This window comes from Pithys albifrons, chromosome 2, assembly GCF_047495875.1.
Source record: "Pithys albifrons albifrons isolate INPA30051 chromosome 2, PitAlb_v1, whole genome shotgun sequence".
NCBI lineage: Eukaryota > Metazoa > Chordata > Aves > Passeriformes > Thamnophilidae > Pithys > Pithys albifrons.
Genome location: NC_092459.1, coordinates 73,813,532 through 73,839,100, shown reverse-complemented (window position 1 = coordinate 73,839,100; position 25,569 = coordinate 73,813,532). Strand labels below are relative to the sequence as shown.

The following is a 25,569-nucleotide window of genomic DNA, read 5'->3' as shown; positions in this document are numbered from 1 at the left end:
GCCGTATCGTATCATCAGTCCTGCCTGCAGGTCAATTTATTTTGCTGGAATACGCTTACTTCAAATGCAAGATACTTAACCAGAGATCTCCTCAAACTGGAAAAAAGTAGTCTTCAAGTCCTACCCTTGCTTCACCAACTGCTTCGTCCTGCCCCTGCCACCAGCCCCGCTGGAAAACGGCAGAACGGGATGCCCTGCAGCTGAGCACGCGGACCTCCAGTGCATCCCGGATTTCCAGGCAGCTGACCATCGGGAGGGACAAGCCAAGGTACGGACGGGGCTGGTGCCGTGACCGGAGAGCGGGGCCGTCCCAGGCGCCCATCCCGCGGGCAGGGGCCGTTCAGACACACTGGGGTCCCAGCCCTACCTGTGCTCGGCCGGCGGGCGCTGCCGCGGGGCTGTGCCGCTCCTTCCTCTTCCTCCCGCGGAACACCACGACCTCCACGGCGGGCTGCGGGGCCGGGGCCGGCGGGGCAGCGGCGGCAGCAGCGCTCAGCTCGGCCCGCAGCTCCCCGAAGAAATCGCGGGCCCCTCGGCGCCCGCCCGCCGCCGGCCACCGCCTCTCATCCTCCTCCTTTTCCTCTCCTCTTCCCTCCGCCGCTGCGCTCGCCTCGCCGTCCTCCGCGGCGGCCCGAGCGCCGCCGGGCTCCTCCTCACCTGCGTGCCGAACACATGCCGCGAGTCAGCCCCATCGCTCCGCTCCGGAGCGGACACGCCCGGCCCCCTCCCCTCCCCTCCCCTCTCCTCCCTTCCCGGGTCCCCGGGGAGCACTTTGGGGCCGCCCCGCGCACCCACCCAGGTCGTAGAGGGCGCCGAGCACCGCCTCCAGCCGGCGGCGCGGCCCCCGCGGCCCCATGGCTGCCGCGGCCCGCGGGCGCACGGCGTGTGAGCCCCGGCGGCTCCCGTCGGCCCGAGTGGCACCGCCCATGGCGCGGTGCCCCCGCCCTCCGCCGCAGCAGCGCGCCGGGCAGCCGGGCCGGGGCGGCACGGGGCAATGGGCGCCGCGGGAGCCGGCGGCGGGTGGCAGGGCTGCACGGCGGGGTAGGGCGGGCGCGGCGCGGCGCGGCGGAGCTCGCAGGACCATGGCGGCAGCGGCAGCGGCGGCCCCCGGGCGGGCGCGGCGAGAGGCGCCCATGTACTCGGTAGGCAGCGGCGGGAGCGGTGCCGCGGGGAAGGGGCCACCTGCCCCCCTCCGGGCTGCTCCCGCCGAAGCGGAATGCCGGCGCGTAATGCAGTCCCTGCACTCCTTTTACCCCGGTGTGCGTCCCGTGGGAAGAGGAGGCCGCGCTCCGGGGCAGGGGCGAGGCCTCGGCGGGGGCGGCGGCGGCCGAGCGGCAGCCGGGCTGCTCCGCTCTGCGGGTCACCTTCCCGCGCCCGCTCCTCCGCCCCGGCTGCGCCTCCGGTGTGACAGCCACGACAGTCAGTCGTGACAGCCGGGGCTCCCGGTGCCGAGCGCCGCGTCTCGCGTCAGCCCAGCCGTGGAAGGTGGGCAGTGGCTCTTCCCTGCGGGAGCTGTGTCCCGGGGCGACGGTGTCCGGGCACCGGGAGCTCCGCAGGGTTTCGGCCCTGCAGAAAACTGCGCTGCCAGCGACGGTGAATGCAGCCCTGGGAGATTGTCATAGGGATAGGGTAGCCGAAGCGGGTTTTGCCGTGTTACACGGTGAAAACGATTTATTGACCTTGTTTGTTCCCTGCAGTTCCTTTGCCAGCCTCAGACAAGGAGGTTTCAGTGTGGGGTGCTAAGCCCCCAAAGTGCCCTCCCCCTCAGCATTTGGAGAAGGGGACTAGGGAGAAAGGGAAGTGACTCCTTGTTTCGCCAGAGTCCCAAACTTCTCTGTATCTTGTCAGTATGCTCCTATCCCATGTGCAACACAAGCACCATCGTTAGTTTGTATATCCTAGTTATAAGGAAGCAGAGGAGTTCCAGGCTCCCACTGTTTCACTTCAGTACTTCACTGCTGTCGCAGTAACAGTGCCTGTCACTGAATTTGCTGATGTCCAGCTTTCCAACAGTGTGTTCTCTAAGTGTGCTCTCTACCACTTGGCAATTGAAGGTAGAACAACGGCTTGGCTGTAATGTGTAAAAGCAGCGTTACAAATCTTTAGTTGTTGGCAAAGTGTGTGGTTTGGCTCCCTCAGTGCTCCTTCAGAACAGGGCATAAAAACAACTATTGCCATGGAGAAAAATCGGTTGCACATCAAGTCTGAAAACATCAAATGAGGAGCAGAGGCAGAGAGGTAATTTTTCAATGGGCCGTTGCAAAGTTCTCCTCACCAGGGCCGTGTTGGGGAATGGCTGTAGCAGCGCAGTGACTGCTGATGTGGCTGATAATGTCCATGCTGAGTGCTGGTTTTCTTTGTCTGGGTTTTGTGTAGTTGCAAATTGCAGGATTTAAACTTCTGTAATTGACATAAATGTTGTCTAGATTTTCTGAGAACTGACTTGTCACCTTAAATAGGTGTATACTTAGAGCCAAATAATACTTTCTGCTGAGCTTTTTTTACCATTACAGAACATAGGGGATTTATTTCTGATTTATTTTTAATCAAGGGGATTGATATAAGGTGTCAACAACAACAGATGGCTAATACAAACTATTTCCAGTCATCTTAACAGTTCTTAGCTTACTTAGCTGTTGCAAAATACCAGCCAGTTGAAAGCTGTGGAAGAGGAAAGATTGAAAACTGTAATGCTATAAACAGTCCAGGAAAAAAAAACCCTGAAAGTTTTACATGAATGCGGGGCTGGATTGAATACCCCATATAGGATTGTTTTGGAAGTCCTTGGAGAGTTTGTACTGTGGGGCAATTCTCTAAAATGCAGTAGTGGAAAGAAAAGTTATACAATATACCCAATGTAATTTTAGTAGAAGGATGGTCTCATTGGAGGACACAAATCCTACTATAATGTTTGATCTTCTCGTGTTCTTTTCCCCACACAATATAGGCAAAAGGATGGTCTCCAAACCTGCCTATATATAAAACAAAATTGGCTTTTGATACTGTTTAGACTTTGAAGGAATTTGTGTTGTTCTTAAGTGGAGATAGTCCTGATTTGAGTTTTTTTATTTTGTTTTGGTACGTTATCCTGTATTGGTAAATGAACAGTGACTAAAGGTTTGGTTTCTACTTTAAATGTCAGCTGCTCTGATAGTGTTGCTGATGTGGCTGTGGGCAGGTGGCGGTGGAACCTGACTCCCTCTCCGAAGGTTGAAAACCCAGCCACTACCGCTGGGCATTTTGCATGTCTGTTCCTGGTGTTTTCCTGCGTGTTTGCTGGCAAGGCTTTCCACTCAGCACCGGGAAAGGTCACTGTAAGAGCTCATGAAGCAATGTGTTTTATCCTTCATGATCAGATTGGTTCTGCGTAGGAAGAAGAGGCAGAATGAATGAGAAGGATGCCTTTGCTATCCTTCAAGTGGTACTGTGAAGGAAGACGTAGGGATTTTTATTTTTAGCATCTTCTTCTAATAGATACACTTGATGATAACTGATACTTTTATAACTGTGTTTCACAGGGGTTTACTCCCGTAGTCTTACTTTTCTGGTGACTATTGCTGCAGGTTTGAAGTTTAGAGAAGTACATTTTTCAGTCTTGGAAAGACCGAGGGTTCATTCATGCAAGCTGTGGTGTTACATGAGATAATAGGAGATATCTCTCTCCAGCACAGGAATCTACTGGCTCAAGTGAAGAGTTTTGCCTCTGAGATTTCTGCAGTGGGATGGAGATACAATTAGTCCTTGATGTACCCTTTGTTTTCCTGCTTAGCAGTGGTATTGGTTACTCAGAGGCTGTGCTCTCTTTTTACCTACATGTGAACCATTACTGCGTTTTGATCTTCACATGGCCGACAGTGGGGTTTTTTGTTTGTTCCTGCCTGGCTGTGTTTCATGTACCTTATGTCCAAGCTTTGTGAAAACCACCACAAGGCACCAAGGTCCCAGATGCAACTTTAAGTAGCAGAGATTATTTTTTTATGTGTTGATGATTTTGTTTTTATAATGTCAGTCATGGCATTGTCTTGCTGAAGCTGTGGGAGTTGAAATCAAAGGTGTTTTAGTCAATAGCTATTAATCATGGAGAGGCTGGAGGCAAGGTACTTTAGCTTTAATAGCCCAGGTGTTCTCTCAACTTCTTCCTGTTGGCCAGAATTAAGTAACATGTGGCATAGGATCATTTGGGATCTTTGCAGTTGGAAAATGTTGGAGTGGGGTTTGGGGGGGTGTTATTTGTTTGTTTTTCTTTTTAGTTTTTTTTATGGACCACTGTTCCAAGCAGGTGATATTTGTTCCTGCATTCACAGATTGTGGAATACAGATTTTATTGAAAGCTAAAAAGAAACCGCAAATGTTGCAGACATATTGCATGCCATTGTGTTGGTGCTGTAGCCAAGCAGATCACCAAATGGCTCAAGACAGTGTCTCATTCTTCATTTGTATGTTCCTAGCAGAAAGAGCTCATGTCAAAGAAAAGAGATGAGTTTGAAGATATCTTGGAGGAAAGACGGTTGTCCAGTGACTTGAGATACGCAATGAAATGTTACACCCCTGTGATCTACAAGGGACTTTCACCTTGCAAGCCAAACGCTATTAAAAGTGCTGTTCTCCAATCAGAGCAAGTTCAGTATGTTATCAAGCAGGTGAGTCTGGACACTGAGCTGGAGGATGAGGTAGATTGAGCACAGTCAAGCTTTGTGTGGCAGCAGGGAAAAAGAGATTATTGCTGACCTTGTCAAAATGATAGCTTTAGTTTGGAAGATGGTTCAGTAAATGAATAACTTGAGAGCAATACTCTTGAAGGAAAAAACAAATACTGATTTATCATAGAGTTGCCACTAAAGCTGTCAGATGGCTCATTCATGAAACAAGTGTTTTGATTTTATAATGTTGTAGTTTGGGATTATTATGTAAATTCTCTCCCCTGCCACTTAACTGCCCAGGCCAGCGGTTAACAAAAGAAGCAGTTAACTGTTGATCGCTGGGGTGGGGGCAGGTTTGTCTCTTTTGGTTTTTTTTTTTTGGATATTCTCCCCAGTCTTGGCTCGGCAGAAAGGGGGAGTGAGGGCTCGAAGGAGGCAGGCTGCCCTGCTGGTTGCTGCTGGGGTTTTCCTGGCTGTTTTGCCACTGCCTACTTCGGACTACTTCTTCGTGCCGTGCTGCTGCTGCTGCCTGCCTTGGATTTGCTGCTGGTTGCTCGTATCTTTCTGCTTCTTGGACGGGGAACACAGGGGGAAGAGACTGAGTCCATCTGAAAGCTCACTGCTCGTCTGTCTCGCTGGAGAGGGACTGAAACTCACTCTGCAGCCAGCCGGGCTGTGATATGAACACTTGAGTATAACCTTTCCTCCCGGAGAAAAAAACCTGCTGGGTTTTGTTGTTGTTTTTTTTTGTTTTTTTTTTCCTCTCTTGTGGTGTTGGGGAAGTGGGTTGCACTAGTCTGTTTACATATATATATATATATATATATATCAGTTATCCTTCTTGTATTAAAATTCCTTTTCTTAAATTTGATAAAGAGTGGTGTGATTATCGTGGAGGAGGCCCCTCCCCTGCTTGTGGGTAAAACATTTTGGTTTTTTCCCCTCAAACCAAGACAGTATACAACACTACACCAGTAACTTTTCCAATGTGCCTGACTTCTTTTTTTTTAATTTGTAGTCCTACTCCACTGTCCTTGCCACAGAGCAATATTCTGAAAGACAGAGGCACTCTCCTTCTTTGTAGACATTTTGATACTTTGGGAATGTCTTATTGTAATTTTATAGGCTAGTGATGTATTTATGAGTCAGTCCTAAATGCTGCTTTCACTAAAATGAGAGTTACATTTCACAGATGTAACCATATGTCTAAGATCTAACCATATTTTTGTTTTAAGATGAAGGGCAGCTGCTACTTTGTAATAATAAAGTATTTTATGGTCAAACTGGCTGATATTTTACACAGTATTGAAATGCCTGAAATAAGAGTGTGTGCTAGTTAGCAGAGTAACTATTTTCAGTATTCCTGGAATATTCATGGAAAGTAATTCATGGAAATACTATTCATGGAAAGTAATTCCAAGTGAATAGACATATATGTTTTGATTACTTCTGAGTGAGTGGCTGCTGTAAAATTTTTCTCACTCAATGTTACATATGATAGATCAGAATATGTTATGATGTGAAGAAGTAAACGTCCTACAAAGTAGTCCTGTTGCCATCCTGGATTGCTGAGTAGTATGAAAGTCAAAACAGTCTTGCAACTTTAGAAACACTAAAAGATTTACTGAAAGAAAGTACTTTGCAGAGGACTTGACAGAAAGACATTTGTGTGATGTTTTCTTCCAGAGTGCTGCATTTTTGATGGAAAATTATTTTGATGGATATTTTCCAGGCTAGTGTCAAGTGATTGAAGGGGGTTAACAGACCTCCTATTGCAGCCTAGTTAGCAGCTTTGCACTGGAGATTACTGGAAGTATCTGAGGCTGCTTGGGCAATGTGCCCAACAGTCTACGATTAGTGTCTCTCCTGCCTGGACAGGGTTTACAGGGCTTTACACAGGCATACTAGTATTTGTTCTTATGCCAAATTGTTGAGGTTATTAAAGTTCTTGGTTTTTTTAGCTTGCTGTATGTCACTTGTCTGTTTATTTGATTCTTGATTTTGGGGAAGAAGTGCTTAGCTCCATAGTAGATGTTCACTTAAATAACATAGGATGAACTTTGTGGTGAGCCTCTTGCTGGTGAGTGAAAACAGTGTCTCTTCCCTAGTGAATAACAAGAAGAGTTTTTTGACTTCCTAAGCAAGACTGATTTTCTCAGGCTTAAATGGAAGCAGTTTTTGACTTCTTTAAGCATTTGAAATAATTAGTTAAAGCTGCATGTGGAAATACTTAGGATGAAGGGTAATGCATTTAAGAAATCAACACAATTGAACCAGTAGATCTGACAGTAAGGTGGTATATGGGGGCAGATGGCAGGAGATGGATACATAACAAAATGAGAAATAGTAGATAAGCAGTGCTGGCTTCTAAACAGAGCTGTGCTTTTTCTGGAGGTGCTTTCTTCTGCCATTCCTCCTCTTTCCTTCTCTCTGTTCAGTGAAAGTCATGCTTCTTACTCCGTAACAGAAAAAGACTTCACTTTTCAATTAAATATTTCTAGATTCAAAGTATCAAGTAGGAGGGATGAGCATTAAAGTCAGTTCTAAGAAACTTCAAAAGGGAATGTGCATGGCAACAGAAAAAAGATCATTGATATGCACAGCTAGTAGAGACAGTGCTTTGTATGCAATTCAGCTCCCCATTGCCAAAGTAATACATTACAAAGAAATTGAAGCGTGATAGGGCTGAGGTTCTTTGTAAACTCTAACCAAAATGCACTTAAAATATTTACATTGTGAGTCAAAGAGAAATGCATACAACCTTCTTCAGACCATAATATAGGAAATATTCTTTGAACTTAAATCTCTGAACATGCTACAAGTTAAAACATTCAGATGCTGTGGTTGGGCAGAGGGGGAATCATTGCAAACCCTTCCACCTGCTGTTGACATCTGAACTCATTCTTGATTTTTGAACAGCTTTAACTTGGCTGTCTTGTGTTGACAGACACTGAACAGATTCTGTATGGTTAGATACACGCCTATTGCATAAAATAAAATTTTGTAACTGTTGCAATAGTTCTTGCACAGTAATTGTGGTACATTAGAATGGTGTGCATGGGCAAGGAGAAGGGAACAACTTCTCACTGCTGTTTTATTTGTTTTGTTTCTCTTTAGTTAGCAAAAGAGATGGGAGAATCACCTGATATTATTCAAGAAGAAGCCACAGAAATCCTGGATGAGATGGGCCACCGTATGCAATTAGGAGCTGTCAGATTTTTTGCCTTCACTCTGAGTAAAATATTTAAACAGCTTTTCCAGAGAGTTTGTGTGAACGAAGAAGGAATGCAGAGAGTGAGTACTGGTGGGGAAAAAAATTATAGTACTTTCATATCAGTCACTTGGACAAGAACTCTAATCTTCAGGTAACAAATATGAAAATACCCTTTGAAAAAAAAAATTTCTGAACTTGTGCTCATTACTGTATTTTTTAATAAATGTGGGAGGACAGACAGATGATGTATAAGTACTTTAGAGACAAACAGCTATCAGGACGTTTTGTACATTTTCCAAATGCTTCCTATGGTAAGGAATACCATGTGCTCATGATTCTGTTAGATCAGCCAGTGAGAGAGTCTCTTCTGTCTGATATTATAAAATAATAATGCTTTTAGGAGAATTGAGGGTGAAAACAGCATTATGTGGCTGAGTTGACTGGCTGTTCTGCAAAAGCTACATACAGCTAAGGGTAGTGAAACATAGCACCTCTGAGGCATGAGATGCTTTAGGTTTGCCTCAGTTTCCTGGGAGCCATTGTCTCCCTGCTACGTTTTTGGATGCCTCTGTTCAGAAGGGTGCAGTGCATTTCCTGGAAGTCAGCAATGTCAGTCCTGGTAGCCCCTGATAGTCCCCCATCAAAAGGGACTTGAATTGGACTATCACATAATGGGGTGGCCCTGGCTTTTCAGTCCTGTGATGCTTATGAACCACAGGTCGCTGACCTGGAAACAATTGCTCCAAATTTGCTATGGATTCCATGCTGATAAAGGTAGAGAGTATGTGAACAGAGAAATGACCCTCCCATGAATCAGTTTCTGTTTGCCTTAAGCCAGTACAGGTCTGTATTTGCAAATTTCAACAGTCAGTCAGTAAATATTGGAACAATATTCTTTGCACTGTTTTTTTTTTTCAGTTACAACATGCCATTCAGGACCACCCAGTTGTACTGCTGCCCAGTCACCGAAGCTATGTAGACTTTTTGATGCTGTCTTATTTGCTGTACACATATGACTTGGCTTTGCCTGTCATTGCGGCAGGAATAGGCAAGTATGTTCTTTTGACAGTGCTTTCAGGATTCACATGATTGGTAGCAAGGTGTCTGGTAGCTGCAACTATAAGTACTTGTGCTCAACTTCTGTTCAGGTGTATCTTATAAAAGCCTCCTTGGGTGAGGTACTTAAAATGTCTGAAAGCTTCTGTTGCTGCCGAGCCAAATCAAAGGTGAATTGTTTTCATAGCAAGTTCATCCAGAAGTACCCCATTTGTAGGCTCAAGGCAAGGGCAAAGATGAGGGTTGTGAGGACAACTTCTATATTGCCTTTATGGCCTGGTAACAGGCAAAACTTGCCCAAGAGCTACTGTGGATACAGAACTTTTTGTGATACTTCATACAGTTTTAAGTGCAGTCATAGTAGTCAGATAAAAAGTGCTACCCACCTTGTGCTTGTTGTTGATGTGACTGATTCCCTTGAAGCATTGGCAGAACTCTGTTATGGGAGATAGTGAGGAGCGGAATTTCACATCAGAAGTTAGGATTTTGGACATACTTAGTTCTACAGCAGATGAAGCCAGTATATTTGTGGAAAACAATTCTTGAAGACTTGAACAGTAAATGTCTTCTGAGTTAATGTGCTTTCTGAAAATCTGGACTCTGTCAACACCTAACTGGGAAGCCTGATCTGAGAGTGTCGGGTATCAACCAGGTCTTCTAAGCAGGCAGAAAACCACCTTGGGTCTGGTGCAGCACTGTAGTATGCACGGGTAAGCTAGCAAAACTAGGAACCTACTGCTTTACTGTAGTCTACTTTTCCTATCAAGAGGCTGGAAAGACCAGTAGAAAACCAGCAGAAGCTGGGAGAATATGCTTACTATGGAAGATGAGATTCCTCTGGTCTTTGAGTTTGCATCTGGGTGAAGCAGGTTAGATTCTTGTGAATTCAGAAGTCAGTGTCTCATAAGTGCCTTGATCAAGGTGTTGCAGATTTTTGGCTGTCGTGTATTGTTCAAAATATGCTCACATGCTGTGATTGGTATTGGTGTAATCCTTTGATGACTTGGATTAGAGTATTTTTGAGTTTTGGATCTCAACATGGTATCTTAAGAACCTATTAGTTTAGCTTACAGGGATTTTTTTTTAGTGATTAACATTTTTTCAAGTGTTTTAGGTGCTTCAGGGTCAAAGTTCTCCCAAAGAATTAGGGGCTTGCAGCTTGATGTTGCATGTGTGTATTATTTTAAATTCTCTGAAGAAAATACAGTTCTCTGTGGTTGTAGTTATATTTACTGCATATCATGTTAGAAGTTCACAGGATGTGGCTTACAAACTCACTCTCGAAGGGGTACTTGTGCTGAGTGGAGAGACACTCTCCTGATATAAGTAGTAAGTGCCTTTACTTTGTTAGTTATCACTTGGCTTCAAGTAGCATAGAGATAGATCTGTTGGGATTAGCTAAGGGAAGGTAAACAAGTTCCTGTAACACTGGTAAATCCTATGCGCTACATTATCAGGAGTCTAGCTGGTGCTGGGATCGTGTTTCTGACATCTATGACATCTTCAAGGCAGTCACTGTCAGTGTTGCAGCTAGAAATGTGAATGTTTTACTGGGTTAGTAGCTGTTCTCAAGTGTTTCATGGATTGAGGTGGCAAGGATGTTGAAGTGGCACATGGCCAGCTGCATTGTAGGCTCGTTTTAAATATTTCCTTAAGAATTTTGTTAATATTAGGTGTTCCCTGGTTTTAACAAGTTAAGCATTGACTATCATAGCTTAAAACTGAAAAACTATAAAAAAATTTTAGCTTGTTTGGTGTACGTCCCCCAGCATGATGAGTCAGGATCTTAAATGGTCTAATATAGTTTAACTGGACAGTTAAGGTCTGTATCTTGTAAGATACATTCAATAGTAACTGCTTTTTCCTACAGATGAGTGAGACATTGTTCTTCAAAAACTTAGTCTCTATTATGGTTGAATTATGAAAATAAATTGCTTTAAGTGAATGCAGCTTACCAAAAAAAATACGAAAGCATTTTATAATGTGCCATTCATGTCCACATAAGTCTTGGTAGACAATCTGAAAGCAAATAAACATACTGTCAACAATGGAATCCTTCAAAGAGATCTTCTCTATTTGGTAGTCAGTGTATTAGAGAACATGGTTGATTCTGCTGGCTGATATTATCAATAAATTTTGTGTGTGTGGTTATGTTTTTTGTTTGATTGTTTTTCAGATTTCCTAGGAATGAAAATAGTTGGTGAGCTGCTGCGAAGGGCAGGTGCCTTTTTCATGCGACGTTCCTTTGGTGGGAACAGACTCTATTGGGCAGTGTTTGCTGAATATGTAAAAACAATGTTAAGGGTAAATAAATTACTGAACTTTCAAAATGTGTGCTTAAGAAAGAGTGTTAGTGATTCATGTGAAATATGCAAGATGATGTTACGAGTATGTGATTGAAAGTCTTCATGGTGACTTGATTACATGCCTTTTAGCTCAGAATTGCTGTAGGTGAAGGCCATGTATGAATTCTGTTATAACAGTTCAGCAGTAAGTGATAAATAAATTACTGCTCATCAGTTGCTTTGGATTGTGTGCCCGTATCTCATGACAGACACAATATTTTCATGTATAGTGTTGACTGAAATTAGACATGTGTGTCTTCCATTGAAAAAATAGCTTACTTACATTTGAAGTGCTTAAAACTATTTGTGGGTAATTTGGTAACCAGCTTGTTTGTTTTTCTTTGGAAGAGTGGCTATGCCCCAATCGAATTCTTTCTTGAAGGGACTAGAAGCCGCACTGCCAAGACACTGACGCCAAAATTTGGTAGGTTTATTGAAACCTTGTAACTTATTAGTAGGGTTTTAATTAGTGTCTGTGTGCTTTGTAAGCTCTTCAGATAGAAAGGGATGTTAAGGTAGTGGGGAAATGGGGAGATCTGTCAGAGTACTGGAAAACACTGTGGTTGGAGTTCAAAGGCCATACAAGGAGCAGCAATACATACCACTTGAGCTCTATGGCTTTTGCTCCCTTCGCTCCATTGTGTACTTAATTGAATTTAGAATCACAGAATCAGAATCGATTGCGTTGGAAAAGACCTCCAAGATCATCGAGTCCAACCCTTGGTCCAACTCCAGTCCATTTACTAGATCATGGCACTCAGCGCCACGTCCAATCTGCGTTTAAAAATCTCTAGGGATGGTGAATCCACCACCTCTCTGGGCAGCCCATTCCAATGCCTGATTACTCTCTCTGTAAAGAATTTTTTTCTGATATCCAACTTAAATTTCCCCTGGCAGAGCTTAAGCCCGTGCCCCCTTGTCCTATTGTTGAGTGCCTGGGAGAAGAGACCAGCCCCCACCTGGCTAGAACTTCCCTTCAGGTAGTTCTAGACAGTGATGAGGTCACCTCTGAGCCTCCTCTTCTCCAGGCTAAACAACCCCAGCTCCCTCAGCCTCTCCCCATAGGACTTATGCTCCAGTCCCTTCACCAGCCTTGTTGCTCTTCTCTGGACTCACTCCAGCACCTCAATATCCTTTCTGAACTGAGGGGCCCAGAACTGAACACAGTACTCAAGGTGTGGCCTCACCAACGCAGAGTACAGGGGGAGAATCACTTCCCTGGTCCTTCTGGCCACACTATTTTTGATACAGGCCAGGATCCCATTGGCCTTCTTGACCACCTGGGCACACTGGCTCATGTTGAGCTTCCTGTCAATCAGTCCTCCAAGGTCCCTTTCTGCCTGGCTGCTCTCCAGCCATTCTGTGCCCAGCCTGTAGCACTGCAGGGGGTTGTTGTGGCCAAAGTGCAGAACCCGGCACTTGGCCTTATTGAACTTCATCCCATTGGAATCAGCCCATCTCTCAAGTCTATCCAGATCCCTCTGCAGAGCCCTCCTGCCTTCCAGCAGATCGACACTCCCTCCCAGCTTGGTGTCATCAGCAAATTTGCTGATGATGGACTCAATCCCCTCATCTAAATCATCAATAAAGATGTTAAACAGGGCTGGACCCAACGCAGACCCCTGGGGAACACCACTGGTGACTGGCCGCCAGCTGGATGCAGCTCCGTTCACCAGCACTCTCTGGGCCCGACCCTCCAGCCAGCTCTTAATCTAGGAGAGGGTACACTTGTCCAGGCCATGGGCTACCAGCTTTTCCAGGAGTATATTATGGGAGACAGTGTCAAAGGCCTTGCTGAAGTCCAGATAGACCACATCCACAGCCTTCCCCTCATCCACCAGATGGGTCACCTGATCGTAAAAAGACATCAGGTTGGTCATACAGGACCTGCCCCTCCTAAACCCATGCTGGCTGGGTCTAATCCCTTGTCCACCCTGAAGGTGCTGCGTGATTGCACTCAGGATGAACTGCTCCATAACCCTGCCAGGCACGGAGGTCAGGCTGACAGGCCTATAGTTGCCAGGGTCCTGCTTGCAACCCTTTTTGTGGATTGGGGTGACATTGGCCAACCTCCAATCATCTGGGACCTCCCCAGAGAGCCAGGACTGTTGGAAGATGATGGAGAGTGGCTTGGCAAGCTCTTCTGCCAGCTCCTTCATCACCCTGGGATGGATCCCGTCTGGTCCCATAGACTTGTTAGGATCCAGCTGGCTCAGTAAGTCAGTAACTATATCCTTCTGGAATACAGGAGGGGTATTCAGCTCCCTCTCCCTGTCTACCGGCTCCAGAGGCCAGTTGTCTTGAGGGCCACCAGTCTTACTGGTGAAAACTGAGGCAAAGTAGGTGTTAAGTACCTCAGCCTTCTCCTCATCTTCCTTAACTATATTTCCCTCCAAGTCCAACAGAGAATAGAGGTTTTCCTTGCCCCTCCTTTTGTTATTAATGTATTTATAAAAGGACTTTTTGTTATCCCTAACTGAAATAGCCAAATTTCCTTCAAATTCCACTTTTCTTTCCCTAATTTTTTTCCTGCATGACCTAGCTCTATCTGTAAATTCTTCGTAAGTAGCCAGCCCTTTTTTCCATAGTCTGTAAACTTTCTTTTTATCCCTGATTTCTTTCAGAATCTCCCTATTTAACCAAGTTGGCCGTCTTCCCCTCCGGCTGGCCTTTCGGCACACTGGTATAGCCTGTTGCTGTGCACTCAAAATTTCCTTCTTAGAACATGTCCATCCCTCCTGGACCCCCTTGCCTTTAAGGGTTGTTTCCCAGGGTATGCTCTGAATCAGTTTTTTGAATAGGCCAAAATCTGCTCTCCGGAAGTCCAAAGTAGAGGTTTTAATGGTGGCTCTCCTTACATCCCTGAGGACTGAAAATTCTATTATTTCATGGTCACTATGCCCCAGGCGGCCTCCAACCACTACATCATCTACTAGCCCCTCTCTGTTTGTAAACAGTAGGTCTAGCGGGGCCTTACCCCTGGTAGGCTCATTTACCAGTTGATGAAGGAAATTGTCCTCTATACACTCCAGGAACCTCCTTGACTGCCTCTTCTCTGCAGTATGAAGCTCCCAGCAGATATCTGGCAGGTTAAAGTCACCCACAAGAACAAGGGCTGGAGATTTTGAGACAAATTTCTCTTCACCCTTCCTAGAAAATAGGCATCTCCTGACCAGCAGAGAAACATTGTAATCTAACTGTAATAGTAATGGGGAAGCTTCAGAAGAAAGATACTGTATGAGCACAGACAGAGCAGTGCTGCTGAAAAGAACACAAATAGCTGTCCAAAATCATTGCTTCCATTTACCTTCTGTCTTAAAGCTGGGGCAATGTCTTGTGTTTCTTTTTGCCTGAAGAGATAATAGGCACAGTGCACCCCTATTAGCAGTTTCTAAAATGCAAAGATACCCTTTTCAGAGTTAATTTGCAGTTCTCTTCCCTCTTTGAAACAGACAGGTGATTGGCTTTTTCTTTTTTCCCCCACTTTGCAGGTCTTCTCAGCATTGTGATGGAACCCTTTTTTAAACGTGAAGTCTTTGACACATACCTTGTTCCCATCAGCATCAGCTATGAGAGGATATTAGAAGAATCTCTCTATGCATATGAACTCCTAGGAGTCCCAAAGCCCAAAGAATCTACATCTGTATGTAAATTCCTTAAAGAGCAGAACATAAGTGGATGTACACACACCCTGTAGCACCTACATTTGTGTTTTCTCTTCCCATTTTCATAGGGGTTGTTAAAAGCCAGAAGAATCCTCAGTGACAATTTTGGTACCATACATATCTACATTGGCCAGCCAGTATCCCTTAGAACTTTGGCATCTGGGAGAATCAATCGGTGCCCATACAATTTGGTTCCCAGGTAACAACCACATCTTTCCATGCTGTATGCACAGGAAAAACATGTATTTAATCCTCACCTATGAAAATAATTAAGATGTTCTCTTGTATTTTGTTTTCAACTTCTCTCACTTCCCTCCATCTGACTATTCAGACCACTGAACCTGTTTTGCCTGAACTGAGTGTTATGACACTTGTGAATAGATGTTTCTGAAATGGATTGTTACTTGTGTGGCTTTGCCCTGTGTTGAGAAGATGCCATTTTCAAATTTAATAATGATGCACGAGCCAGGAAAAGCTCTGTATTCTGAGAATTCAGTGCTTTTGCCACTTAAAATTTCCACCGTTCTCTCCCTTTCTTGTTTTATTCCTGCAAACTGTTAAGTGCCCCTGTGTCAGGGAGCTGTAGCTGTGTCTGGATTGGGTGGCTTTGGCAATTTGTCATGTAAAACATAGTGCTTTTGAATTTTATTTTAAGATAACAAATGTACATCACCAGTACTGAGATCTGTGCTTCAAGTACTGTCATAAAGCTACTGATGTTTTGCTTTCTACTTCTGTCTACTTAGCACAGAGATAGAATCACCCTCCAGATGTTAGGTGCTGTAAAGCAATTATGGATCTAGGAGCAGTGTGGAAGAAATAAAGAGTGGTGTGATTTTTACTCCAGTTTTTGGAGCTTTTTACCTTGAGTTGCATTGTTCTTTTCAGGCATCTTCCCCAAAAGCCATCTGAGGATATCCAAGAGTTTGTCAGTGACGTAGCCTATAAAATGGAGCTCCTGCAAATAGAAAACATGGTTTTGACCCCATGGGTGCTAGTTGCTGCTCTCCTGCTCCAGAATTTGCCAGCCATGGAATTTGAACTTCTAATAGAAAAGACCCTGTGGCTTAAAGGCTTAACGCAGACTTTTGGAGGATTCATTGAATGGCCTGGTATGCACAGAAAGTGTTATTTCTGTTCCTTTTGTTTATGATGGATAAGTTATGTATCTGTGGAAGCAATGTATGGTGACAGGGTAATAGACCATTTTCTCAGAGTTTGTAAGTGGATTTTAGGATATGCTAAAAATTATGATAAAACCTGACAGGTTTTGACTTAACCTGTCGAAGATACTAATTTGAAAAATAGCTTGAAGCAGAACAGATATTTTACTATTATATCCTAAATTGTGGAATGAGGGAGAAATTATAAGGTACTTGTACCAGAGTACTGAGATTTGTCTAGTGTCTGTCTTTCTGAACCATATGGAAGTCACAGGCAATTTTATGATCTGCAGCAGTTAACTTGGTGTAATGCTACATTTATGGCTTGATACTGACTGTAATATAAGTTGTTACTGTGGCAAAGAACTAGCAGAAACACAGGGGTGAGAAAAAAATTAGAACTCTTCAGTTGTCTGTTAATTTTTTAATTTCACTTTATCTCCAGAAACAGTGATGACTTTTGGAGAGCAGGCTTCGTTGGTGGTTTTATTTATACACTTGTACACACACACATTTATATAGATATAGATATAAAGGTTGATTGTCCTTTCAGACTTTCTGTTTTAAACTTCACTCTGTGAGCCAGAGTGACACAGGTAATTAATTCTAGAGTCTCAGGATGTAAGTAGTAAAGCTAGAAAACAAAAACATTGTGTAATGCAAGTAGTCACTGTAGGTAGACTTAAACAACAGTTTTTGCTTTTGTAGTTCTGTATATAATCCAGGATCACTCTCACTACTGCAATAAAGAAATAGGAGCAGGCTACTGGTATAACAGAACTCTCAGTTCTGGAAGAAAACCACTTCTTTCGGGGGAAAAAAAGACCACTGCAGGGAAAGCAGACAAGGTCTGCTTTTACCAGACTAATAAAAGCAAGAATATCATGGCAATATTTAAACAGCATTTAGAATCTTACTGCGCAATAAACTGAAAAACAAACCACATTCAGGTTGGCTTATTTATATTGTTCTTAGCAACAGTGAATAAGCATTTGCTTTAATAGAGTTGGGATGTAGTCAGGGAATAGCAATAGGCACAGTAATGAAATAGAGGACTGACAGCAAGTGAGCAGATTGTGTTGGAGTGTGCTGGCTGTGCTGGAGGCGTCACCAGTTGCATAGAAACAGGGTTGGTGGTTTTGGTTTGGATTGTCAATAATTTGAGAGAATAAATACATTTTAAAGGCTAATTTGGTGATGTCAGCAACTACATGTACCCTGTCCATTCTGCCTCAGAAGAGCTAGTTGTTTCTTCCTATGTGATTGAGATTGGTTGTTACAGGCAGAACGTTTGCTTGGCTGTTAGAAATTTTATACTCAAAACAGGAACTGCAAAATGACTTGCTCAGTCTTCTGCTTCCTATTGCATTGAGGAACTTGGGAGCTTTAGAAAGATTGGAACAAAGTAGGCTGAAGGAGTAAATAAGATGAAAGGAGATTCTACATGAAATTTGTATTAAAAGAATGTGGTGAGGGTTTTTATGCCAGAGGCTCTATTGATGTGCTCTACTTGTGATGCTGTGAAACATGCAAATTGTGTTTAAGTGTTCCATAAGAAGTTTTTATTCCTTCTTTTCTTACTTGCCAAATTGATTCCAATTTGATTCAGGACATGTTTTGGTAGTGTTTAAGGTATTCTAAAAAGATGAGTCTATTTTCCAGAGATGGTATGTTACTCTTTATCTGAATAAAGTTTGAGATGTATCACACTGACAGAAAAACTTGACTGAAGCACACAGGTTTGTGACTCTCATGCCTGCCTTGGAATAACGTTGTTTTTAAAAAATCCTGCAAGCCACATGCTTCCTTGCTTTAGGCATTTTAAAAGGATTGTCTTACATAAGAAGAGATTTGGGTTTAAGTACAGTCTGGTGTCTCATTGAGCGGGTATGTTATCTTACAATACCTATGTTAGGATTGCTTTAAATTTACTTTGGGATAAGGCCTTCCTTGTGTATTAGATTTGATGAAAAGGTTATAAAGACCTGTACATCTGATTCAAGACTTGTAGTGTCAGAAATGCCTAAGCAGAATTATAGTCTCCATTTCTTTACTAATGAATGTATCCATCAAACAGATTTATCCTCCTCTTTTTATTTGTAGCTCTTTGTCCAGAGACAAAGGAAGCATTTGTCATTGTTAGGAAGTGGAAGAATTTAGTGTTTGAATTTGAAGTGTTTTAATTAGAGAAATGTTTGGAATTAGTTCTCTCCATGACTCTGCCTAGGCTGCCAATTTCTGGTATGCATTGTTTTGGAACATTTCTGAGTGTTTAGTGTAATAATTGGTCTTTAGTGAGAAAAATTAATAAAAGATTGGTGGATTTTAGGCTGTTTCAATAGTCATGCTCCCTTTTGCATCTTCCTGAGTGTTTCTTTTTCCTGTTAGATAACCTGTGTGCCAAAAAAGCAGTCCTGTCTGGCCTCACCCTGCATTCCAACATTGCTCGACTTGTTGATGGCCACGTGGTCCTAAATGACAAAGGAGTGGAAGATGGAGCCGTAGGGGAAATCATCTTCAAGCATGCACTGGCCATTCTCATGTGTGCCACGTACAGGAACCAGTTGCTGAATGTGTTTGTGCGACCATCTCTGGTGGCACTTGCCTTGGAGATGACACGCAGCTTCAGAAAAGGTACATTTGGACTCTTGAAAATCTGCTGGCTTTGCAAATTGCACCATCAGCTGTGAGAGGAACATGAGATTTCTGCGATTGATAGAGGGAGCTATCTCTGACTGCTACATTTGGAGAGAGGCCCAGAGCATAAGGTGGATGTGTTGGGAGGGCCTGTGGGTATTTAGCTTGTCTTTTTTGTTTGTTTGTTTACCCTTTGATACCTTTGAAAGGAGGTATATTCTGCCGACAGGGTAGGGTCAGGGTAAGCTGATCTCAGTTCCTGGGTTACAAATTGCGCACAGCTCATGCTTGCATACAGTGCAGTCAATTCTCAGTCTTTCTTCTCTTCCCACTACTGCTCGCGCAGTATTTAAGTGTTTTCAAGTAATTGGTACTTAAAGAAACTTTGCAGAATTTATACCTTAGTTTTTTGCAGCATCTGATTATGTAGCATTTAATGTATGTTACCTGCTACAGCCCCCTGCTCTTTCCTTTTGTCAATGTTTCAGTCAAGTTCTTTGAGTACTTGCTGTTCTGTTGTGGTGGTTTTTGCTATATATGTATGTGTGTTTCTAATGTCAAGTCCATATTTATTTGAACTAGATACTCTCTGAAATAAGGAGTAAATGGCTTTTCACTTGCATGCTTTAAATTATGTTTTTAAACTAAAGCACTTTACAATTTTCTTTTTTAGAGGAAGTCTATAGCTGCTTCAACTTCTTGAGAGATGTTTTTTCAGATGAGTTCATCTTTTTTCCTGGCATTTCATTGAAGGTAACATCCTTTATATAAAAATACTGATAGTAATGCAACCAACTAAAATAGCATCTGATTTCAGAGCTCTGCTGAATGAGTGCCTTGTGATAAACACCTACAGTGATATCACCTTGATCTGTAAGTGGGAGGCAGAATTTAAAAGGGGGTAATTTGTGTAGTTGCAAAATACGGTCTGAATACACTACATTGCTTATGCAACCTTTCTTTTTCCTCGTTCCAGTAAAAAACTAAAAATCCTGAAATTGCCCAATTCTGAACTGTTAAAATGAACTGTAGCAGAAGTCTGGTATTTTTGCATAAAGATACCAGTCTTCCAGAACAGATACATGAATATATGTAAAACAGTCTTTTAAATGAAGTGTAAATACTGTCCTCTTGCTCTGCAGTTATGAGAGACCTTGGGCTGTGAAGGAAAACGTGTTAATGTCGATTTAATTGAATTCTGTCACAGAGTGGGTATGTTCTGTCAGCGCAGAAACAAAACTGGAATTCTCATTGAGGGTACAGCAGGATAATTTTTCCTAATAGCTCTTGCAGCCTGTGTAGCAGAGGGGCACTGCTGCTCTTTGAGAAAGTTAAACTATAGGTATTATACCAGTTAATGTGACTGGTTTATGCCCTTGTTATCTTTGACAAATAGAGTATGCAATTCTAAATTTAAGTATGTGTTGTCCTCTGGGTGATTATGCTCCTTCTCCTGCTGCTGTGATCAGTTGCTTTGTGTAGCTCCATGTGTGTGGGCTGTGATGGTCAGGCTACCAGAGGCCTGACAACAGCCAGTGCTTCACACAGTGCCTGAGCTGTTTGAGTGTTCCTCTGTACCCACTTCTTCTTGACTGCAGAGCGTGGCAGTAGCTGCTTCTGTACTGTTTATACAATGGCTAATGTTCCTCTTAGGCCTTGAACTCTGAAGGTTTTGATGTTCCTGTGCATTAGTAAACTTTTTTTAATATTTTGATGGTTCATAGTTGAGCCGTTTTAGCTTTTTATTGCTGGTATTTATGTCGTGGAGAGCACAATGCAGAATGCAGCCTGTGAAGGTTTTTAAGTGAGAACTTTCTTAATGGCATAACAGTCTCCCTCTTAGAGTCTTACAGAAGTTTTAGTTGCATCCTGTTTGCTTGGAAAGAGTTCCCCCTCATTCTACCTCCTGCCCCCCATGAAACTATTGCTCAGGCAAAGCCAGTATTGTTCCTGCAGTACTGCCTTACTATAGGGCTCAGTGTGCCTGCATTCACCCCTAACACAGCTGGACACAGGCAAGCTGGGAAAACTGCGGGCAGCTCTTGCTCTCTGCAGGACTTGCTCTGTCAGTTTGTACACAGACCTGCTGAGTTGGAGCTGGCTGTGGTCCAGCCAGCTTGAAATGCAGGTGAGAACAAGTTTATCAGTAAAGAAACTGGTTCTACATCATGCCCAATATAAATTTTTAAGTCCATGTGGAGTTTTTGTTTGGATTTTAAACTGCTTACATGTGATTTTTATCAGTGCTAAGGCCAGATATCATGGTGATAGTTGTCATCCTTTCTGCATTAGGAAAGAGATAAGAATAATTTTCATAAGAATATTCAAGGCTTTTGACTATATTAAAATCTTGTAGATTTTTATATAGAAGAGAATTGGGCTGTTTTAAAAGTCTGATTGGCAGGCACTGTTATGTTTAGTTTTATTTGTTAGCAGTTGTTGCCTCTTGTAGCTTTTTTTGAAATAGCAGAACACAGCAGAGGAACTGGAAGGTGGCTGGCTATGACCGACTTTACTGGAGTTGGATGAAAGAGTTGCTGTAATGTTAAGCAATCTCTTACCCACCCCTCTATTTGTTCATGTGTCTGTTGTGTCTGTTTGCCATCCCCTTGTGTTATCTGTGCATGTTTCCTCCTCTGATTATGCCCATATTGGCAGTAAAATGGTTTTATCTTTGACATTTCCATAATTTGTAACTTTTTGGCCATTTGTCTCTTTGGTAGAGGACAGGTCAGTGAACTGTATTATCATTTTTTGCAAACAATGGGCATGAGATAAAGGCAAACTCTTACTTTAAAAATAGATAAACAGATAAGAAACACGCTCAGAAAAAACCTAAACCAGACAACCTGACCCTGTTTTGACAAAATCCTGAGGGAGCTCAGGCTGGCTGTTGCAATAGCAGCCACAGCCATTTTCTTTGTGCCAAGGCCTGCTGTGCATCAAGATACTGCTGTGTTTAGGAACATGTTCCCACTAACTTTTTGTAAGGTGTTTTCTGGTAGATGGGAAAATTTTGATTCAAGTCTCTGGAGAACTGAGTTCAGAACTGGCAGTGGTACCCGGCTGTGGTTTCTGTTGTTGATTTTGTGGAAAATGCATTTCTTGTAAATCTTAAAATTTCACTTATGCATCTCTCACCCAGGATTTTGAGGAAGGGTGTTTTCTGCTCACAAAATGTGATGCCATTCAAATGGGTCAACAGGAGATCTACCCTACTGACAAAGGAAGTGTTACAGTATCTTTCTTGTCAGCTATGTTCAGACCTTTTGTGGAAGGTTACCAGGTATGCTGTCCTTCAGAAATTTTAATTTTTTTCCCCCTGTGTTTTATAGGGAAACTAGGAGAGCTATGATACTTCTGCAGTATAAATGATGACTGTTTTCATGGTGGGGGAGTGCAAGTGTTAAGAAATAGCAGTAAAACACCTGATCCTGATTTTAGCTTTTGGCTCAGCCCTCTCCAATTTACTAAAACAGTAACTACCTTGTAATAAGATGGCTCATTGTATGTTTATAAGCTTCGTGGGGAGTGTGCTGCCAGCAGGTTCATTGTTCTTTTTTACAAGGAGCTCTTGCTTAATTCATTTTATGTGGGCTGTCCTGCCAGGTGTGGAAATGTGTTTGCATCTCCTATCTGATAGCTTTTATGGAGTTATTAATTACATCTATATCTCTTTAAAGTCTTTTGGTTTTCCAAGATTTTAATATGATTAAATACCTACATTCCTGTAATAAGTAATGTATACAAACCCAGGAGGCTAAAATTTCAGGTATGTCAGCAGAGAATTGGTGGGACTGTAGATGTTTAGCATAGTGAAATCTGTTAATGATCTGGTGTATGACTTGGGCTGAACTGTCCTGATTTGCCCAGTTTTTCCCATCTGTGGAACAGATACTGCTTTAAAAAATTAAACTGTTTTTGATTTTAAGAACAGTAACATTAGATAATTGTCTAAGGTAACCATTACAGAAATACTGAACCTTACTTTAATACTGGGATTCTTATGCCTGTAAAACTTTAATAAAACTTTCAGATCCCTATATAATGACCTTTTGAGTTCCTTTCCTACACTTTTCAAAGTGGAGTAGAATTATTCCCAAGGACATGTCTGTTTGTAATTCATAACAAGCTGACAATCAAAAAGAAAGGAATGCTAATTTCCTTTAAAATGTTAGTTAATTTTCAGATACCTCTCAAAGGAAATGAAAGAAGCATTTACCGAGAAGCAGTTCATACCTGGAGTCCGCAACTTTGTTTTTCAACTTCTTGAGAAGGGTGTGTACAGCTGTTATGCAACATAATTTTACAAGATCAGCCTGTTAATAGAAAATTATAAAAATTTTAATTGTGTTTCTGCTTTCTCCATAGGAGTTACACAGTGTTATGAGGCGCTGTCTTCTGACATGCAGAAAAATGCCTTAGCAGCTCTTGTGCAACTGGGTGCAGTGAAGAAAAAGAAAACGTAAGCAACATTGGCTTTTTGGTCAGTAGAAGTCGGAGTGTAGTGGCAATTCTTAATGCTCGAACTCTTGGTATGAGGCAAAACAGCAGAACCCCAACTGCCTGACTACCAGTCAGACAGAGGCTAACTGGATTTACTGGAGCTGTGGTGAAGACCTGGTAGTTCCTTTCTGTACACGTTGTAGAAGCAGAGTGGCACATCCTCATAGTGGAAAGACTCCTGTGGGCCCCAGCAACAAAATTCATTAACTTACTATAGGCTGCTTCTGACTCTCTTTACCTTTTGGTTTTCAACTTTCCCTCCAACTCCTCTGTCATAGAGGAGTTACTCTGTGTGTTACAATAAGCCTTGTCAGGCAATGTAAGCAATAGTCAGGACTACTGCTAGTTTTGGGGAAGTTCAGCACGGACAACTCAAAACAATTTAACCGAAAGCTTAAAGTTCATTAACACAGTTCATAGGCCTAAGATTAAAATCCACCTATTGTTATACAAAAGTACAGTGATACACATTATTGTGTTATTAAATTGTGTTGTGATACTTCTTACTATATTTAATAGTATGACCATGGAAGTCCCTGATACAAGTCCCTGAAGTGTCTTGAGTGTTTCACAGAACACAGCTGGCAGCTGATGACCCTGAGCTATTTCCTTAATGCCTTTATTCAGGAAATGAATAGGCTAAGGTTTGCAATGCTCTTGAAAGGTGCACAAAGTACTGTAGTTGTTATGTCCCCTGCCACTGCATTGTGCTAAATAGATATCTATAGCTAAATTCCCCTTTCAAGTAAAAGGAATAAATGGAGTGCAACAAAATTTGACATCAGATGAATATTTGGCTCAGTTTCAGAGAGAGAGTCTTGAAAAATATATGATTGAAAACAACAACTGTTCTCTTCCTCCAGTTGTCCCCAGTTAAACCTAAGGGAAGAGAAAGACATGGGGACTGTTAACAGAGCAGGAATAAAGAAACCATAACTCTTTTTGACTAGAAGTCTGACATGTCTTTAATATTAATATGTGTGCTGTTACGATGAAAAATATTATGTAATTATGGAAATGTTTTAATTTTAAAAGTTGTGTAGAAATAACTGAAATAAGAAATGTTCATTGAATAAACTTTTTTTTTATTCTTTCAACTATAGGTCAAATGGATTCACTTACAATGTAAATCAAGAGGCTGTTAGTAAAATCCTGGACATGTTTGGTAAGCATTCTCTAATGAATTTGAAGAGAGCTCAGTTGGTTAAAACTTGGCTGTAATAATGCCAAGGTCATGGGTTCAATCCCCTGTGTGGGCCATTGACGTAAGAGTTGGACTCGATGATCCTTGTGGGTCCCTTCCAACTCAGAATAGTCTGAAACTATAAATTACCTTTGGACAATGCACATACATTACATGTAGTGCTTTTCCCCTAGTAGTTCCATAGATTTAACTGTGTAAGAATCCCAGTAATATTTTTTTGCAATACTTTTTCTGATGTCATTAGCTGCAGCTTTGAATCTCCCTTCTTTATTTCACATACTGTGCAACCCAATGACCCAGGGAAATAAAGTAAGAAGTAGTTTCGTGGCTTGGTGTTTTTATAGCATGTTCATCAGAAGTGTTTACCTTTTTTATTGTTTGGTTAGATGCTCGGATACCTGTACAGAAACCCGTGACTGCACGACTCTAAGTGGCCCCCGATGCTGTGAGTGGATCTAAGTGCCTGCTGAGAACATGGATCATGGCCCTGCTGAAGCAAGAGCTGTAGCTGGTTCCCCTCTTGCCCAGCCAGCTACAAATGTGGGAGGCAGAGAGTTGTTCTTCAGCTGGGCAGCTCTCCATGATCACTTAGAGCTGCTGCTGTGAGGGTTAGAGTTGTATTTGTATCCTCAGTGTCTTTTGTTTTTTAAAACAAATTAAACACTGTCTTTTTTTTTGTAAGTATTTAAAGAGATGTGACCAGTAATCAGTACCTAAATCCATTTTTCTAGACTTGTAACAGGGAATGTGATTGGTTTCAAATATTTCATGGATATGAAAATGTAACAGGGAGTTGAAAGACTTGCTATTAATATTTAGTAAAAAAGGTTGCTGGCTAGGTAAATGGAAGGCAGAGCATTCATAAGGAATGAAGAGCACAAATCAAACCTCGGGCAATAACCAAACTGCTAATTGTGTAGTATTTTTTTGTTTGGGTTGGGTTTGGTTCCTTTTTTGTTGTTTGGTTTTTTTTTAAAGCAACTTGACATTATTTTAATTACTTCATGAATGTTATATTTAAATATTGAATTAAAGCAGCGTCCTTAACATGTTTGTCATCTCTTCCTACCTCCCATCGCTGACTGCGGTGTCTGTTACACACCCGAACTCGGGGCGGGGCGCGGGAGCGCCGGGGGCGG

At 42.6% G+C, this 25,569-nt stretch overlaps 1 protein-coding gene across 2 annotated transcripts; it reads left to right on the top strand.

Annotated features, from left to right (window-relative positions):
- Positions 1-839: 839 nt before the first annotated feature.
- GNPAT (glyceronephosphate O-acyltransferase) lies at positions 840-25,477 on the top strand. Of its 2 annotated transcripts, none has more exons than XM_071549507.1 (16): positions 840-1,142; positions 4,452-4,640; positions 7,758-7,934; positions 8,773-8,902; positions 11,087-11,214; positions 11,604-11,679; positions 14,747-14,898; positions 14,989-15,119; positions 15,809-16,032; positions 18,472-18,717; positions 19,394-19,473; positions 21,866-22,006; positions 22,899-22,998; positions 23,092-23,185; positions 24,330-24,391; positions 24,817-25,477. In XM_071549507.1, the coding sequence occupies exons 1-16, from the start codon at positions 855-857 to the stop codon at positions 24,858-24,860; spliced, it is 2,262 nt and encodes a 753-aa protein (XP_071405608.1). In that variant the 5' UTR covers positions 840-854; the 3' UTR covers positions 24,861-25,477. The 2 variants fall into 2 exon arrangements, with proteins under 2 accessions (XP_071405608.1, XP_071405607.1); XM_071549506.1 differs by having other exon boundaries at positions 4,449-4,640.
- The last annotated feature ends 92 nt before the right edge of the window (positions 25,478-25,569 follow it).